This window comes from Loxodonta africana, chromosome 23 (genome assembly GCF_030014295.1).
Source record: "Loxodonta africana isolate mLoxAfr1 chromosome 23, mLoxAfr1.hap2, whole genome shotgun sequence".
Taxonomy (NCBI): Eukaryota; Metazoa; Chordata; class Mammalia; order Proboscidea; family Elephantidae; genus Loxodonta; species Loxodonta africana.
The window spans coordinates 5933158-5949437 of NC_087364.1; the positions used below are offsets into that span (position 1 = coordinate 5933158).

A 16280-nucleotide genomic window follows, 5' to 3' on the forward strand; every position below is an offset into this window, starting at 1 on the left:
ATCACCTGCACATACAGGTTCTCATAGTAGAGCCTGGGGGTGAAGTGGTTAAGCACTTGGCTACTAACCTAAAGGTGGGAGGTTTGAACCCACCAGCCACTCTGAGGCAGAAAGATGTAGCAATCTGCATCTGTCAAGACTTATAGCCTCAGAAGACACACTTTGAGCAGTTCTACTCTGTCCTATAGGGTCGCTATGAGTTAAAATCAACTTGATGGCAATGAGTTACTGATTCTTAGTGTTCTCACTCATCTCATCCGTGAAGATTCTTTCAAGTGCTTCAGTCTGGATGAGATGTCCTTCCTGTATTTTCCTTATATCTTTGTTCTTACTTCTGTCACCTAACTTATTACACCACATATTTCCAAAGACTGGGTTTTCTTTGAAGACAATGACTTTTATTTCTGTATGCTTTATCATTTGGTATGTGGAAGTCATGACACATTGTAGGAGTTTGATTTTTGTTGAACTGGTTTTGAATAAATGAAAGCTTCTGGATAGGTTTAATTAGGAGAAATCACTTAAAGATCTAAATATTGACTGTCTTAGTTATAGTGCTACCATAACAGAAATAGCTCAAGTGGATGGCTTTAATAAAGAAAAATTTATTCTGTCATCATCTAGCAGGCTAGAAATGCAAATTCAGGTTGCCAGCTTCAGGGGAAGGCTTTCTCTTTCTGTCAGGTCTAGGGGAAGGTCCTTGTCATCAATCTTCCCCTGGTCTAGGAGCTTCTCAGCACAAGGACCCCGGGTCCAAAAGACATACTCCCCTCCTAGTTCTTCATTCCTGGTGGTAGGAGGTTCCTTATCTCTCTGCTCACTTCTCTGTTTTATATCTCAAAAGAGTTTGACTCAAAATGCAACCTATTCTTGTAGATTGAGTCCTGTCTCATTAACATAACTGCCTTTAATTCTGCCTTATTAATATCATAGAGGTAGGATTTATAACACATAGGAAAATCACATCAGATGACAAAATGGTACACAGTAACACTATACTCAGAAACGTGGTCTAGCCAAGTTGACAAACATTTCTGGGGGACACTACTCAATCCATAACATTGACTGAATGCTAGATGTAGATTTATGAAAAGAATGGGGAAAGCCTAGAGTTAGGATAAGCATTTCCACTAAAATGGGACTATAAACCAAAATCCATTGCCCTCGAGTCGATTCCAAGTCATAGTGATCCTACAGAACAGAGTAGGACTGCGCCATAGAGTTTCCAAGGAGCGCCAGGTGGATTCGAACTACCAACGTTTTGGTTAGCAGCCCTAGCACTTAACCACTATGCCACCAGGCTTAAAAAGTTTTATTTGATCTTTGATAAGCAGGTTGCCTTGAGTGGTTTCAAATGGAAGCAATAAAAGTTGAGGGCTGGAGTTTTAAATGAATTTCTAGACAGCTAGATTGAGACGCATGTATATGGCCTACAGGTTCCCTCCCAACCCCTCAACCCCCACCCCCTGCTATCCAAAAGTAGAGTTCGTATGAAACTTTCATAAGCTGAAATGGTATAAAGCGAAGATGCAATTACCTTTAATTTACATGGGAAATTTTTCTGAGCATTCCTAGATCCAAAAAATAATCTACCAAATCATACCAAATAACCCATAAAACCTAAAATAACAGTAACATCGAGCAAAAGCAGAAATGTTCAGCGTAGTTTCCAAGGAAGGAGCTTGGTGAGGCCACTCTCAATGCTCCGAGTGAGCACTGCCTCTTTAAAGGCTTGCTGCAAACAAACTCGGAACGCTATTTCTGCCTTGCAGCTTGTTTCATAAAAGTAAAAATCCTCTTCAGATTTCTTTCGGTTAGCGAACACAGGTACTAACGTAGGCCTTTTGAAAAAGTGAAGTGGGGTACAGCGAATTCTGAAAACCAGAGAATACCTGTACTAGGAAATAGAAAAACAAATAAAATAGGGATTCTTGATCTCAAGAGGGGCCTGGTGATGTATGTTGTGAGGAAGATTGTACACCTGTCTGTGTGTAGAACGAGTTGCAGCGGGGCAAGAATGGAAGCAAAGATCTCAGCTCTTGGCTGGTACTCAATATAAGAATGGTTTGATCCCAAATAGAGTTGAATTACCCAAGGATAAATTGTGAAGAAACATCCAAAAGTTTGTGACTGATGAATATATGTGTCTAAAAGAGAGCTCAAAAGTAATAATAAAAATGAGTTTTCAATTCTGGGGAATTCAGAAAGATGGTAGCACTACAACAGCAATGAGGAAGTAGGAAAAGCACGCTAGGTTTTTTCTGGGTGGAGTCAGAGATTAGATGATGATAACATAAATAGCAATAACTATAGCCCATATGAATAAACAACTTTGAAATGCAAATGTCCTATAGACTTTGTGTGTGTGTGTGTAGGTGTAGGCATAGAGAAAAATTCTTAAGCATTAATTGGACATTCTCATGTATCCTGCCATAATATATTAGTCATGCTCTGTACCTAAGAAAATGTACAAGATATAAAATGATATCCTTTTGCGTAGCTTCATAGATACAAACAGTAACAAGAGTGTCATCTTCACTTAATTTTGCTTCACTTCACTATTAATAGGATCAGTCCCTGGAGAAGGACATCATGCTTGGGAAAGTAGAGTGTCAGCTAAAATGAGGAAGACCCACAATGGGACAGACTGACACAGTGGCTGCAATGGGCCCAGGCATAGCCACGATCATGAGGATAGAGCAGGACTGGGCAGTGTTTCGTCCTGTTGTACACAGGGTTGCTATGAGTTGAAACCAACTCGACGGCACCTAACAATGGCAACATTAACCAAATACTTTAATTTAAAACTGTTAATTTTATATTGAGACATCATTTTCAAGGGATAGGTTTTTTTTTTTTTTTTGCCATGACTTTGTTGCACTATTTTAGAATCTTTCTATTTATTAATAGTATATACTCAGAAAGCACTTGTGAATATCAATAACTTTATTGAAGAACATTAGCTTCATGACACCCCATGCAAACCTCCCTGGAGACAAGGAAAGGTAAAGGCAAAATAAAAGTACACCTAAATGTTTATAGAAAGCTACAAATAAATCATACAATTGGCTGTTACATATGGAACTTCCTCTTGGACATATCTATCTTATTGCCATGATGATATCTCAAACTCAACAAGTCCCAAATCTAATTCTGTGTGTCCCTACATACACCACTCTTCCCCTCCTTCTATATTTTGTCTTAGCTGAAGTATAACTATAAGTTGCCCAAATTAGAGCCTTAAACCTAAAAACCCAAACCCGTTGCCGTTGAGTCGATTCTGACTCATCTCCACCCTACAGGACAGAGTAGAACTGTCCCACAGGGTTTCCAACCAGAGGCTGGTAGATTCGAACTGCCTCCATTTGGTTAACAGCCAAGCTCTTAACTACTGCGCCACCAGGGCTCCAGAGCCTTAAAACCATGCCAAATTTCTTCCTCCTCGATACTGAAATTCAACTAATAACTGAGCTCTAATGATTTGAATTTTTTAAAAAATTTGTTCTATTTAGATCCATCCGTCATTCGTCTCGTTCAACAAATGTGCTTTATATGAAATGTTGCGCTAGGGATACCAATCAAGGCAGACACAATCCCTCCCCCACAGTGCTTGTAAATGAGAAGGAGAAATAGATGTTAGTCAACTATCTCAAAACAAAGAATTAAAATGGCAACAGTGGAAAAGATAGAGTGCCAGTCTAGACAAGACATTTGATCTAATCAGGAAGGCTTCCCTGCAAGTTGACACCTGAACTAGAATTAGAAGGCAGAAGGGAGAGAAGAACATTCCAGACAAAATTAACAGCTTATCAGTATATATGTCCCTGGATGGCACAAACTGTTGAGCACTCAACTACTAACTGGGAAGTTGGTGGTTCAAACCCACCCAGAAGTGCCTCAAAACAGGGGCCTGGGTATCTGCTTCTGAAATGTCCGAAAGGAGTGGTTCCACTCTGACACAAGTGGGGTCTTCACTAGTTAGAACTGACTGAGCGGCAACTGGAAATCTAAGAGGGATAACAACATGTATGGGGAAAAAGAAATATTTTGGAAGGGGAGAGAGGGGAGAGGCAGACAGATGGACAGAGTATGTTGAGATGAGGACCTAAGCTCTGATCTTTACCTCCACTGTTCTTGACAATTACATTAGGCTGCTAGGTGTCCATCTTCTCCTTTTTACAGTTCCTAGCCCATTATTTGTATTTTCCCCACGATTATCTTCCTAAAACCCAAATGGGATTGCCTCATTCTAGTGTCTATAATCCTTTCAATGGGTTTCCCTTGTGCAAAAAAAAAAAATAAAAATCCTTCAAGCACTGGTTCCTGCCTACCTTCAAAGACTCAAACACTCTACCCACACACACACCCTCCCCCAATTATATTCAAACTCACTTCAGAACAAGAGATGTCCTTTAAGCTTTGAGAACTTTGTATTTTGCATTCCTTCTGGCTAAATACGCTTCACCTTTCCACCTGGTGGAGCTCAATTCATCCTTCAGGGCTCAGATTATCACTTCTTTCCAGTGCCCCCTAGCTAAATATTCAAACCATTACGCTTTGTACATACATCTATCCCAATACATTTCACAACACACAGTAAATGTTTATATAACTGCCTCCCTCCCTCGTCTATGAGTCACTTAACACTAAGGATCATCATTTAGGAATTTTCATAGATTCTGGCTTAAAAATATTTATTCGTGGAACAATTTAGGAAAGAAAATAGACATCATAACAGTGTTCAACTTATTCAAACAATTCTTAAAATCTCAATCCCTCAATCCTTACATCGAACTTTGTGGTACACGTTAAATCAAATTAAATTAACGCTTTAGGGTGAAGTGGTTCCACAAAATAAAACTATTGCCATGATTTGTGGACCTTCAAACAATAAAGCTTTGAGCCTATGGATATATAGAACATATTTTCCATAACAGATAATCCTTAGTAAGTTTTTGAAGTGTCATTCATGTAACTGTAATACTCCATAACATTTTTTAAAGTAAATGGTTGTGTAATATTTCCCTAAAATCCTTACTCTGTAATCCCAGAAGACACTTTAGTGCAGCAGATGGGAAAAGAGAAAAAGGCTGGGCGCTAACACAAGAGGCTTCGTTGCTACTGCCAGATGCAACCCCTGTCTATCTCAGCCCAGTCGTAAGAGGGAAGAAGAGGAAAAGGAGGAGGGGAAAGTCTGCCCTGAGAAAAACTCTCCAACCGAACAGCACTGGCCAAAATCCGTGAATCTAGAAATTTAAAGGGATAACGTAAAGGTGTTTGCACGTTCTACCGCCTGCTAACACAAGGCCACTTCATGCATTTTTCCACTTCCTGTTACACTGCTGTTCCTGTAATCTCTTACCCAAATTGGTCTCATTCTTCAAAATCTAGCTCAGCTCTTCTCAGCCATGGTCTAGGTAATCTTTCAGTCTGTGATCTCCACTAACATTCTGTGATGCCATAACTTGATGTCCCACTCATTGGAAATAATAATTATATATAATAATACTGTGAACCTGTCCATGACCCACTACTTTTTCTCAAATCAAGTCTAACTTGAAAATTAAGCATGTACAAGTTGCATAATTGAAAAAAAAAATCACCATTTATAGTCAATGGATAATGAATTCAAACCTTAGTTTTTCCATCAATTAGCTGTGTAACCATGAGATTGCCACTTTATTTCAAAATAATTTTCTTATTTGTATAATGGAAATAACAATAGCTACTTCATAGGGTTCTTGTGAGTGTCAATCGAAGTCATAATTTACAGCCCTGGTGAAGCAGCGGTTAAGAGCTATGGCTACTAGCCAAAAGGTCAGCAGTTCAAATACGCCAGTCGCTCCTTGGAAACCCTATGGGGCAGTTCTCCTCTGCCCTATAGGGTCGCTATGAGTTGGAATCAACTCCAAGGCAACGGGTTTAGTTTTTGTAAAATGTTGGGAGTTATGGAAATGTTATTTGATTGTTAATAAAATTTGTATAAAGCAAAAAAAAAACACCTAGTTTCAGCCGAGTCAATTCCAACTCCTAGCAACTCTGTAGAACAGAGTACGAATACCCCACATGGTTTCCAAGGAACCGCTGGTGGATTCAAACTGCCAACCTTTTGGTTAGCAGCCGAGCTCGTAATCACTGTGCCACCAGGGTCTAAAAATCTATGAATTTGTACAATATTGTTTAATTTCTCCAATTAAATTTTTAACATGTTGAGAACAGGCACCAATTATGTCTGGTCCTCAAAATTCTCAGCTAAAATGGAAATAATAATACCAAGCTAAAAGGATTGTTGAGAGGGTAGGTAAAATTATAAATCCACAGGGTCTAACACAGGGCTGGTACTGAGCCTGACAACTGTTCGTTTCTCTCTCCTCTTCCCTGTGTGTGATACAGGTCTTTATGCAGAGGGGTTAAATTTATTTTGATGGAAACCCTGTTTCTTCTTTAACTCTTCAGAAATGAGAATGCCCTTTGAAAGAAAATTTCATGACAACAAAAATCCAACTCTCAGTGCAGTTCTTTTAAGTACAAGTTGAGTTGTGAGAAGACTAATTAAACATTAATACTGTATTACCCTCTCACAGGGAATTATTAATAAGAACAATACATTCTCCAACATTATGAATTTGTTTTTTATCTACCTACCCATGTATGCAAATTAAAGAAAGCAGCTGAAAGTATAATTATCATCCATTCAAGGAATAGATAGGCTTAACTGCCACCCTATTTAAAATTGAAATCCATGTCCTTCTCCATTTCTCACTCTTCACGCTCCTGGTAGTCTTAACTCTGTCCTAACATTACACTTTTTCAAATTATTTACCAGTTTACTTTTAAATTATGTTTATTGTTTATTTTCTGCATCTCTCTCACACCACTGGGTTCTCACACCACACACACTCGTTGCCCTCAAGTCGATTCTGACTCATAGCGTCTCCCTACCTCACTAAAATACACTGTAGTCTCTGAATGGGCAGGACATTTTTATTTTTTTTTTGTCCTTTGATGAATACCGAACAATAAGAAAAATGTCTAGAATCCAGTAGGTGCTCATTAAAAATTTGTTGAAGCCATGAAAGAGACCCAATATCACTTTGGGCCATACTGACTGATTAATTTCCTAGCAGTTCAGTTTCCCAAAACTTCAAGCTTAACAAAAACAGTGTTCAAATATTTCATTGCCAGGTCATTATCTTCAACTTTAAATACTTTATTGAAAATTGAACAGAAGCCAGCTCTTGCAACACTGACAAGAGTTCCCCACTAGTGATGTAGGGAAAAGGAAAAATAGCATTCAGGAAAGATTCTGGTCAAAGGTTACCATGACAGAAGCCAGCTATTTCTGTTCCAGGAAGGAACACACCCTTACTGGATAAGAAGCTCAAATAAGCCTAATTTTGATACAAATTGGGTGGTTGAGTTCACATTGCACACTGTCAACACTCGTTTTACAGCCTTGTACGTCCCAGATGAACCAAAAATTCCAGTGAAGCAAAGTTTGGATGCCACACTCTTTTCAGACATCCCATCTTGCCTTGCAAAGGAGTTAGACTCTGGATTTCAAGAAATGAGACTCAAAAATGGTATTGATGTTTTTACTTTTAAGAATTTAAAAAAAGTTTACCTCAGAGAAATACTGTGTTATCCTATGAGGTGATAATTTCTGTCTACTATATTAAAAAAAAAAATGGGCCCCTGGTGGCACAGTGGTTAAGAGCTTGGCTGCTAACCAAAAGGTTGGCAGTTCGAATCCACCAGCTGCTCCTTGGAAACCCTGTGGGGAACTTCTACTCTCTCTTATAGGGTCCCTATGAGTCAGAATCCACTTGACAGCAATGGGTTTGGGTGGCTTTTTTTTTAATTCAAAATCATGACTAAATAAAGAAATGCTAAATGCAACGTGTTATCCTAGATGGATGGAACAGACAAAGCACATTAGCAGAAAAACTGATGAAATCTAAATAAAATCTGGAGTTTAGTTAACAGCCACACCCCAGGGTTGGTTTCTTGGTCGTGACAATATAATCATGGCAATTGAAGATGCTAATAGTAAGTGCAACTGGGGAAGGGGTGTACGGGAACTCTGTATTGTTTTTGTAATTTTCCTGTAATTCTGAAATTATTCCAAAATAAACCATTCATTTAAAATAATGGAGAAAAATGAAGAAGATTGGTCAACATCTTTACAATAATTATTAGGAAGATAAAATAAGGGCAACTTTTCACTCCTTTTTTATATTTCTTTGAATTGTTTATATTTTTGTCATTGTTTTACTGTTACAATCGAGACATACATAAAAACCATTATCAAAAAAATAAATTTTGTCTTCCTAAATACTAGAAAATACAGACTTTAGGTAGCTTTTACATTCCCCATTAAGTAGCATTACACAAAATATAAAAAGTCGCATGATTTTAAAGACCATACTTACTGGTCTGACAGAGACTGGAGAAACCCCAAGAGTATGGCCCCCAGGCACCCTTTTAACTCAGTACTGAAGTCACTCTTGAGGTTCACCCATCAGCCAAGGATTAGACAGGCCCATAAAACAAAACGAGACTAAAGGGGGACACCAGCCCAGGGGCAAGGATGAAAAAGCAGGAGGGGACAGGAAAGCTGGTAATGGAGAGCCCAAGGTCGGGAAGGGAGAGTGTTGACATGCCATGGGAGTGGAAACCAATGTCACAAAACAATATGTGTATAAATTGTTTAATGAGAAAGTAATTTGCTCTATAAACCTTCATCTAAAGCACAATTTAAAAAAAAAAGTCACATGATTTTATTAATAAACAGTTTTTGCTCAGTAGAGCCCATTTGAAAGAGTTAACTATCGATAGACTCTAAATTGTTTATCTTTAGACTCTTAAAATGAATAAAATTATGTTTAGGTGAGTGTTTAAAAGATAAATGATCATGATTTCATTTGTAAAGAAATTTTAATATGTAATTTTTAAGAAGTCATATTGCCTTAGTTGCTCTTAAAAATTGGGTAATACCGCCAAGCAAACTTACGAGCTTAAAAGTAGTTTTAGCTAATATGGCCTCTTTGGCAATTCTTTGATCCTGGATTTCCCCGAATTTCTGTTTGTTATATTATAATCAAAAATGACCTTATGAATTACATTAAGTTTAATAAGATTTAATTTGAAACACAAATTAAGAAAAACAAAACTGGAGCCAAAGCACTAAATCTTAAAATTCAAATAAAAGCGATGTTTACCCTTGGGATGATTGGGACTGGGATGGAGTAAGAAGGGGGCATGCGGACTGAGAGTAATACCCGCTACTTCATCATCTCTTCATCATCAGCTGTTCAGTTTGTGGCTCCTGATCAAACTGTACACTGAAGACACGTGCTCTTTATACCAAAAAAAAAAAAACCCCAAACCCATTGCTCTTGAGTCAACGGTGACTCATAGGGACCCTATAGGACCAAGTAGACCTGCCTCACAGCATTTCCAAGGCTGTAATCTTTACCAAAGCAGACTACCACATCTTTCTCCCACAGAGCGGCTGGTGAGTTCAAACTGCCAAATTTTTGGTTGGCAGCTGAGGGCTTTAACCATTGTACGACCAGAGTTCCTATGTGCACTTTACCATATACAAATAATGCTTTGATTAAAATTTAAAATATTAAATAAAATGAGAAAACCATGAAAGAAAGTTAAAGAGGTTTCTGCATATGGAAGCATCTGCATGACTTTTCAGGGAGCCCAAGTCGTGCCTCAACCTGGTGAAACAAGGGGGCCTGAGGGAAGGTGTCCTACAACTGCTCACTGCCCCCTCAACTCTCCTGCCTTCCTGAAACTCTGGGTAAGGTTGAGCTCATTCTTTGACTTACTGGTTGTTCTAAATACCAAGTGAAAATATTTCATAAGATGGCCTGTGATCAAAACCAGGCAAATGAAGAAATATGGGAAAATTCAGAATAAAAATGGTGCCAAATCATCCCCAAACCATTCTAATTTACTTCATACTGAATCCAGATATGATCAACAGACATTTGTAGGCTACCAACAGTGTACAGATGCCATGAAGAATATAATAGAAGAAACAGGACCCAGAGCAAAGGAAATGTCTAACATTTAGTTGTACAGATAGGACTTAAACAAATGAAAAGATAACAACCTTCCTAAGTATACTGTATTTAATAAGTACCAAATGCTTATTTTTGACATAGTAATAACTTGCCATATGCAGATGACACAACCTTGCTTGCTGAAAGTGAAGAGGACTTGAAGCACTTACTGATGAAGATCAAAGACCACAGCTTTCAGTATGGATTACACCTCAACATAAAGAAAAAAATCCTCACAACTGGATCAATAAGCCACATCATGATAAATGGAGAAAAGATTGAAGTTGTCAAGGATTTCATTTTACTTGGATCCACAATCAACAGCCATGGAAGCAGCAGTGAAGAAATCAAACAACATGTTATTGCATTGAGCAAATCTGTTCCAAAAGACTTCTTTGAAGTGTTAAAAAAACAAAGACGTCAATTTGAGGATCGAGGTGCACCTGACTCAAGCCATGGTGTTTTCAATTGCCTCATTTGCATTTGAAAACTGGACAATAAATGAAGACTGAAGAAGAACTGATGTTTTTGAATTATGGTGTTGGCAAAAAATATTGAATATACCATGGGTTGCCAGCAGGCCAAGCAAATCTGTCTTGGACCAAGTACAACCAGAATAGAATACTCCTTAGAAAAGCGAGGATGGCGAGACTTTACCTCACATACTTTGGACATATTATCAGGAGAGACCAGTGCCTGGAGAAGGACATAATGCTTTATAGAGTTTCAGCTAAAAAGAGAAAGACCCTCAGTGAGATGGGCTGATGCAGTGCCTGCAACGATTGCGAGGATGGCACAGGACCCGACGGTTCCTACAAACAACAGCGCTAAGCTGATGGCATATTGACACTGGGGATTAAATGTAGAAAGGATGGTATTTCAGAAAAAAATAGTCTATGATAATATCATTATTCTGTTAAGTATAAATCCACTAAATGAGTTGACATGGCTTTAAAATAAGCCTGATACCAAATGTTATATCATTTATTTAAAACTTTGCAAATTATTTCAGCAACTTCAGCAGCTATTTGAAAATGGTAAGATTCCATAACAGCAACCCAAACTAAAATATTTTTAAATGAATTATGAGAGAATAGTGAGAACTATATGAAGAAAACGACAATATCTTATCGGGGATTTTAAACTCAGATTTAATAGAGACATTATTAAACACATTCCCGGTTATGTAAACTAAACACTGTTTAGTTTGGAGTCAATTTATGGAGCTCTGGTGGTGCAGCGGTTACAGTGCTTGACTGTTAACTGAAGGGTTCGAGGTTTGACCCCACCAGCCTCTCTTGGAAACCCTATGGGGCAGTTCTACTCAGTCCTATAAGGTGGCTATGAGGCAGAATCAACTCAAGTGCAAAGGGTTTGGTTTTTTGGTTTTTATCCAATTCCAGGGAAAATCCCAATGGCTCTAAAACATATTTGGAAAATTAATAAATTAGCTGAACATTTTGAAAGGAAAAGGTTTTTGAGTCTTACAAAGCATAAATTAGAACAATTGGAATGAAAGCAAAAATCAAAGAAAACGGCAAAAAAAAAAAAAAAAATTCCCATCATCAAAGGAAAAAAAAAAAACCCACTAAGCAGAAAAAAAAGTTTCAGACAAAATTCAGACAGGTCAGACAAACTACATAATACATAAACATTAATTTTGGAGAAGTAACAAAACACATTTTTTGCTCTACAAAAAGAAAGTGTCTAGCCTAGCACTCAAGCCATTTTGATTGACAGGGCATGACAGGTATTACCTGTCACTAAGATTCTCATCCTCAAACCTTCCATCTTGGACTTAAGAATGCAAAAATCAAATATATACATAAAGTACATAAAAATTTACACATGTGTATATATGTGTGGGTGTGTGTATATACAGTATATAAAAAGCTTTGGTGTATGGTACAATGCACCAAAAAAAAAAAAAAAAAAAGCCAAAAGGGGCAATGAGTTAAATAGTAAAGTAACACACTAAACAATTAAAAAGCCAAAGCAGAAAATAGAGTAGACTATTAAAAACACCATGAAGGAGTATATTGTTAGCTTTAATTTATATGTAGAGAATACATAAAAGCTTCATAAAAAAATCTAAGGTAAACCTTAAAAATCACAATTGTGGTTACATCTGTGTTATGCAAATCTGAGTACAATTTCCTTTTTCCTGGTAGAATTTTTTGTCATTCTCCAAGCTTTCTATACACTGAAAATTATTTTGGGAAAATTTTTCATCAGCATGCAATTTTTACATGCCACAAAACATAAGTAAATAAAATATGCACAGCAAAAATATTGGAAAAAACTTAAAAAATATTAACAGGATATTTTTGGTAGGTGACACTCTGGAAGTTTTTGATTTCTTACTCTATTATTCTTTCTTCTTCAATATGCTATAGCAGATTTCTTCTAGACTTCTTATAAGGACCTTAGATCCCCTTTAGAAAGGTCAAGGCAAGATTTATTTTTAAAACCAATATTTAGAGACAGGAAGTTTGAAGAAGATTGAGGAGCCCTGACTCTACAAAATATTGAATCTCATTATAATATGAAATTACTTAGAAGAATTAATGCAGATAAACAGAATAACAAATCAATAAAACACAGAGTCTGGAAATAGAATTGATTTATAAGAGAAACTTAATAAAATACAGTAAGCTTTCCAACACAAATTGGTTAAAAAGAATTAGTTATTAAGTTCATTGAGATATTTATCAGCAGTTTAGGAGGAGTGAGTTCATTGAGATATTTATCAGCAGTTTAGGGGGAGTAAAAAGAAGAAATGCAGAAGTTAACAGCCAGAATGGCATGACACTCCAAAATAAATGCCAGAAGGGCTAATGAGTTAAAAATCAAATAATAAAAAAGCCAGAGGAGAAAATATTAGTAGGACAGACTATTTAAGAGATCACAAAAGAATATTTTTAGCTTTAATGTCTCAGAGGAAATATTTACACCAAATTTTTGATAAACAATACGTCTAATATATAAATAGTTCATTCAAAACTGTAAAACATTAAGCCAGACAAATGGGGGAAGTTATAAAATCTGCAGAAGACAAAATTTGAAGTAATTAAAATATGTGGAAGGAAGTTCATTTTTGTTAGTAAGCAAACAAGTTAAAACAAATTTCAGATACTGTCGTACAACCACTAAACCAGAGAAAATAACTTTTAAAAGATAAAAATCTAGAAAGCATGTACAGAAAGCGGTGGATTATTTTGCTGTTACTTGCATTTACGACTCTTTTTGAAAGCAATGTGGCAATAGATTGCAAGGGTGATAAAGATCTTCATTCCCTGCAGCTCAGAAATTCCACGGTACCGAATTTATATTGAACATATAATTCTCAGAAGCATGATATATCTGCATAAAAATTTTAACATGTTCTGTCATAATAAAAAAATAAAAACAACCAGCATAACAACAACCAAAAAAAAAAAACCACTGCTGTTAAGTCGATTCTGACTCTAAAAAAATAAAAATAAAAACAACCATAGTAATAGTAGAATAAAAAATAAATTAATGTACGTGTATGAGAATCACTTAGACATAGGGAAAAGTCCTATTGTATGATGGTAAGTGAAAACAAAAAACATAAAACAGTATATATACATTATTATTTTTAACTTTGTAGAAAATATAGACGATAAAATGTAAAATATGAAAATAATTGACCTGTTAAAGTCACAACAATGTCTGTGTTTCCTAGTTTAAAAGTGCTTAAATCCAAATGTTAACTAATAATTGGCACAAAGGTATGATAATTAGGTACATAATGTTTTGATTTTATAAAATAAGGGAGAAATTTTTTCATGAGCAAGTCATAGAGTAAAAGAAGAAATAGATTTATAGTCAAAGCACTGTGTGTATGTGTGGGTGTGTGGGTGTGTGTGTGTGTGGGTGGGTGGGTGAGTGGGTGGATGGCTATGTAATAAAGAGTCCTTCCCTAGTCTACCACTGACTAGGTCTCTCACACACATTTCCTCACAAGAAAAAAAAGTAAATAAATAATTACATGTGTTTTGTTTACCCCACACAGTCACTGCGAGGGTTAAATGAAATAGTATGGGTGAAAACACCTCTTCTAATGCCTGCACATTCTAGGTGCACACACACACAAACACACACACGCAAAAAACGTTCTTTCAACATCAAAGAGAGGTAATATCAAGGATTTGTTAACTTCCTAAATTGTAATATTAATACAATCCAGTACTCTTCCTTAACCTAGGAAGTAAAGGAACTAGGACTGATCACTTTAGTACTCCCTCCTGACTCTGAGATTTTATAAATCTATAAATCCTGTGGAACATAAAGAAAGACAAAAATCACAAAAGAACTATCACAAGAAAAGTATAAATGTATGCTCTCGGAAGGGCATACCTTAACAAAACGTTTTAAAATCAGTGTATATATACATATATGGAAGCCCTGGTGGCATAGTGGTTAAGTGCTATGGCTACTAACCAAGAGGTCAGCAGTTCGAATCCACCAAGCACTCCTTGGAAACTCTATGGAGCAGGTCTACTCTGTCCTATAGGGTCTCTATGAGTTGGAATCGACTCGACAGCAGTGGGTTTATATATATACCCACACACACAATATATAGGTACATATAATGTATATGTATAAAAAAATATGTATACATGTATATATATAAATGTTTTAAAAATGAGAAACAAAATTAAAGCACAGACATCCACGGCCCCCCACTGTATAACCTTCACCTGCTTTCAAATAGTACCTCTCAGGAAATGTTTGCCTTTAACAGAATGACTCAGGTAAACAAAACATAATTCTAAAGTGACATGAAGTGGAGAGATTTTATTTTTGGAGGGATGGGCGATGCTTCTGGCATAGGGGTGTAGTGTCCGTTTGAGGAAACTCTGCGTTCCTTGTTTTCTCCTCTGTGCTTCAAGTACAGCTCGGATAAATACTTCTGTAGACAAAAATCTGCTCATCGGAAGACAGAACACGCCGTGCACCCTATTAAATCTGCCCTTGCTAGGGCTTTGCTATCAAGCCGAGTCTGGTTTTAACAGAAATTGCATAGTCTCTATTTAAGAGGCTTGGAGAGATTAAGCACACCCCTGTACCCCCAAATCTGATGTTAACACCTAAACCAGTAAACGCATCTGTCCCCAAAACCTACCTGTTTCTTCTGGAGTCTGAACAGCACGCTTGCTCCTGCTGCTTTGACTGGAGTTGCTGTCTCCTGGGGCTGCTGGTGCAAAGATCTCCTATTGACAGAAAAACCCCAAGTTATTGAAAAGACGTCTGAGGTCAGGGAGAGGCAGCTGTGTAGGAAGATTTGGGGCTGCAGCTGCTGGTAACTCACTTGCAGTCCGGGGGTGTCAGCTGGAGTTTCCCTCAAAGCTGCCGTGGGGGCTCCTGCTTCTGCTTTGGGGGGTGCTGGCAGTTGCTCAGCTTGGTAGAACTGCAGTTTCGCCCGGAGGCTCAGCAGCTCTGCTTGCAGGGTGGCCACTCGGTAGAAAGACACCACTGTCAGGCAGGAGGAGAGCAGGGTCAGCAGCAAGGTCACTGACAGGAGCTTTCCGTCTTTAGAGAACCAAGCAGAGGGGCTTTCCTTGTGAGGGAGGATGGGAACACACTCCTTAAGTTTCATTTCTTCTCTTTTCGCAAGGCAAGAAGAAAGGAGTAACTGCTCCCTCTCTGTGGAGTCATCCATTTCGCTCCTTGAGCTTTGAAGGTTAGGGCCTTCAGAGTAAGTGACCACAGGGAATGGATCATTTCCTGTTATCTGTGTTTGTTGATGTCCTACATTTAACACATCACAGAGCTTGACTCCCCCAAGCAGGAGAGTTCTCCTGAGTTTTCTTCTTTCTTCCCTTCTGCATCTCTGCCCCTACGGTACAATAGGTTTTACTGGCATTCACCCTTCTAATGGATTGCTCAATCAGTCTTCCTCATTTCAGTTTCAGTTTTTGTAAGAATTTTATTGGCATCTCAGAACACTCATACACAAACGGGCCCCTAAATCTACCAGCTAAACTTTGAGTTTGGATTGGGATATGCAAGAGATAACTTGTCAGATTATACACATGCTTAAGAAGCTCACCCCGGGCGTTATGAGAGAACTGTGTTGGTTGGGGCCATGTGGCTTTGGAAGGAAGAGGAAAAATATCATAAACTGTTCCTGCTGGCGTAATAAAAGCAATTAATGTGAAGGTCAGATAAGCT

The 16280-nt window shown here is 37.6% G+C and overlaps 1 protein-coding gene across 1 annotated transcript in view; it reads right to left on the reverse strand.

Annotated features, from left to right (window-relative positions):
• Positions 1-16064, reverse strand: part of TNFSF13B (TNF superfamily member 13b) — a 35055-nt gene extending 18991 nt beyond the window's left edge. Inside the window, exons 1-2 of the mRNA XM_023553191.2 lie at positions 15418-16064; positions 15232-15319 (exon numbers count right to left, since the gene is read on the reverse strand). Of these exons, the coding sequence (XP_023408959.1) occupies positions 15232-15319; positions 15418-15768 (439 nt within the window). The 5' untranslated portion in view covers positions 15769-16064. The remainder of the gene's footprint in view (positions 1-15231; positions 15320-15417) is intronic.
• Between the last annotated feature and the right edge of the window lie 216 nt (positions 16065-16280).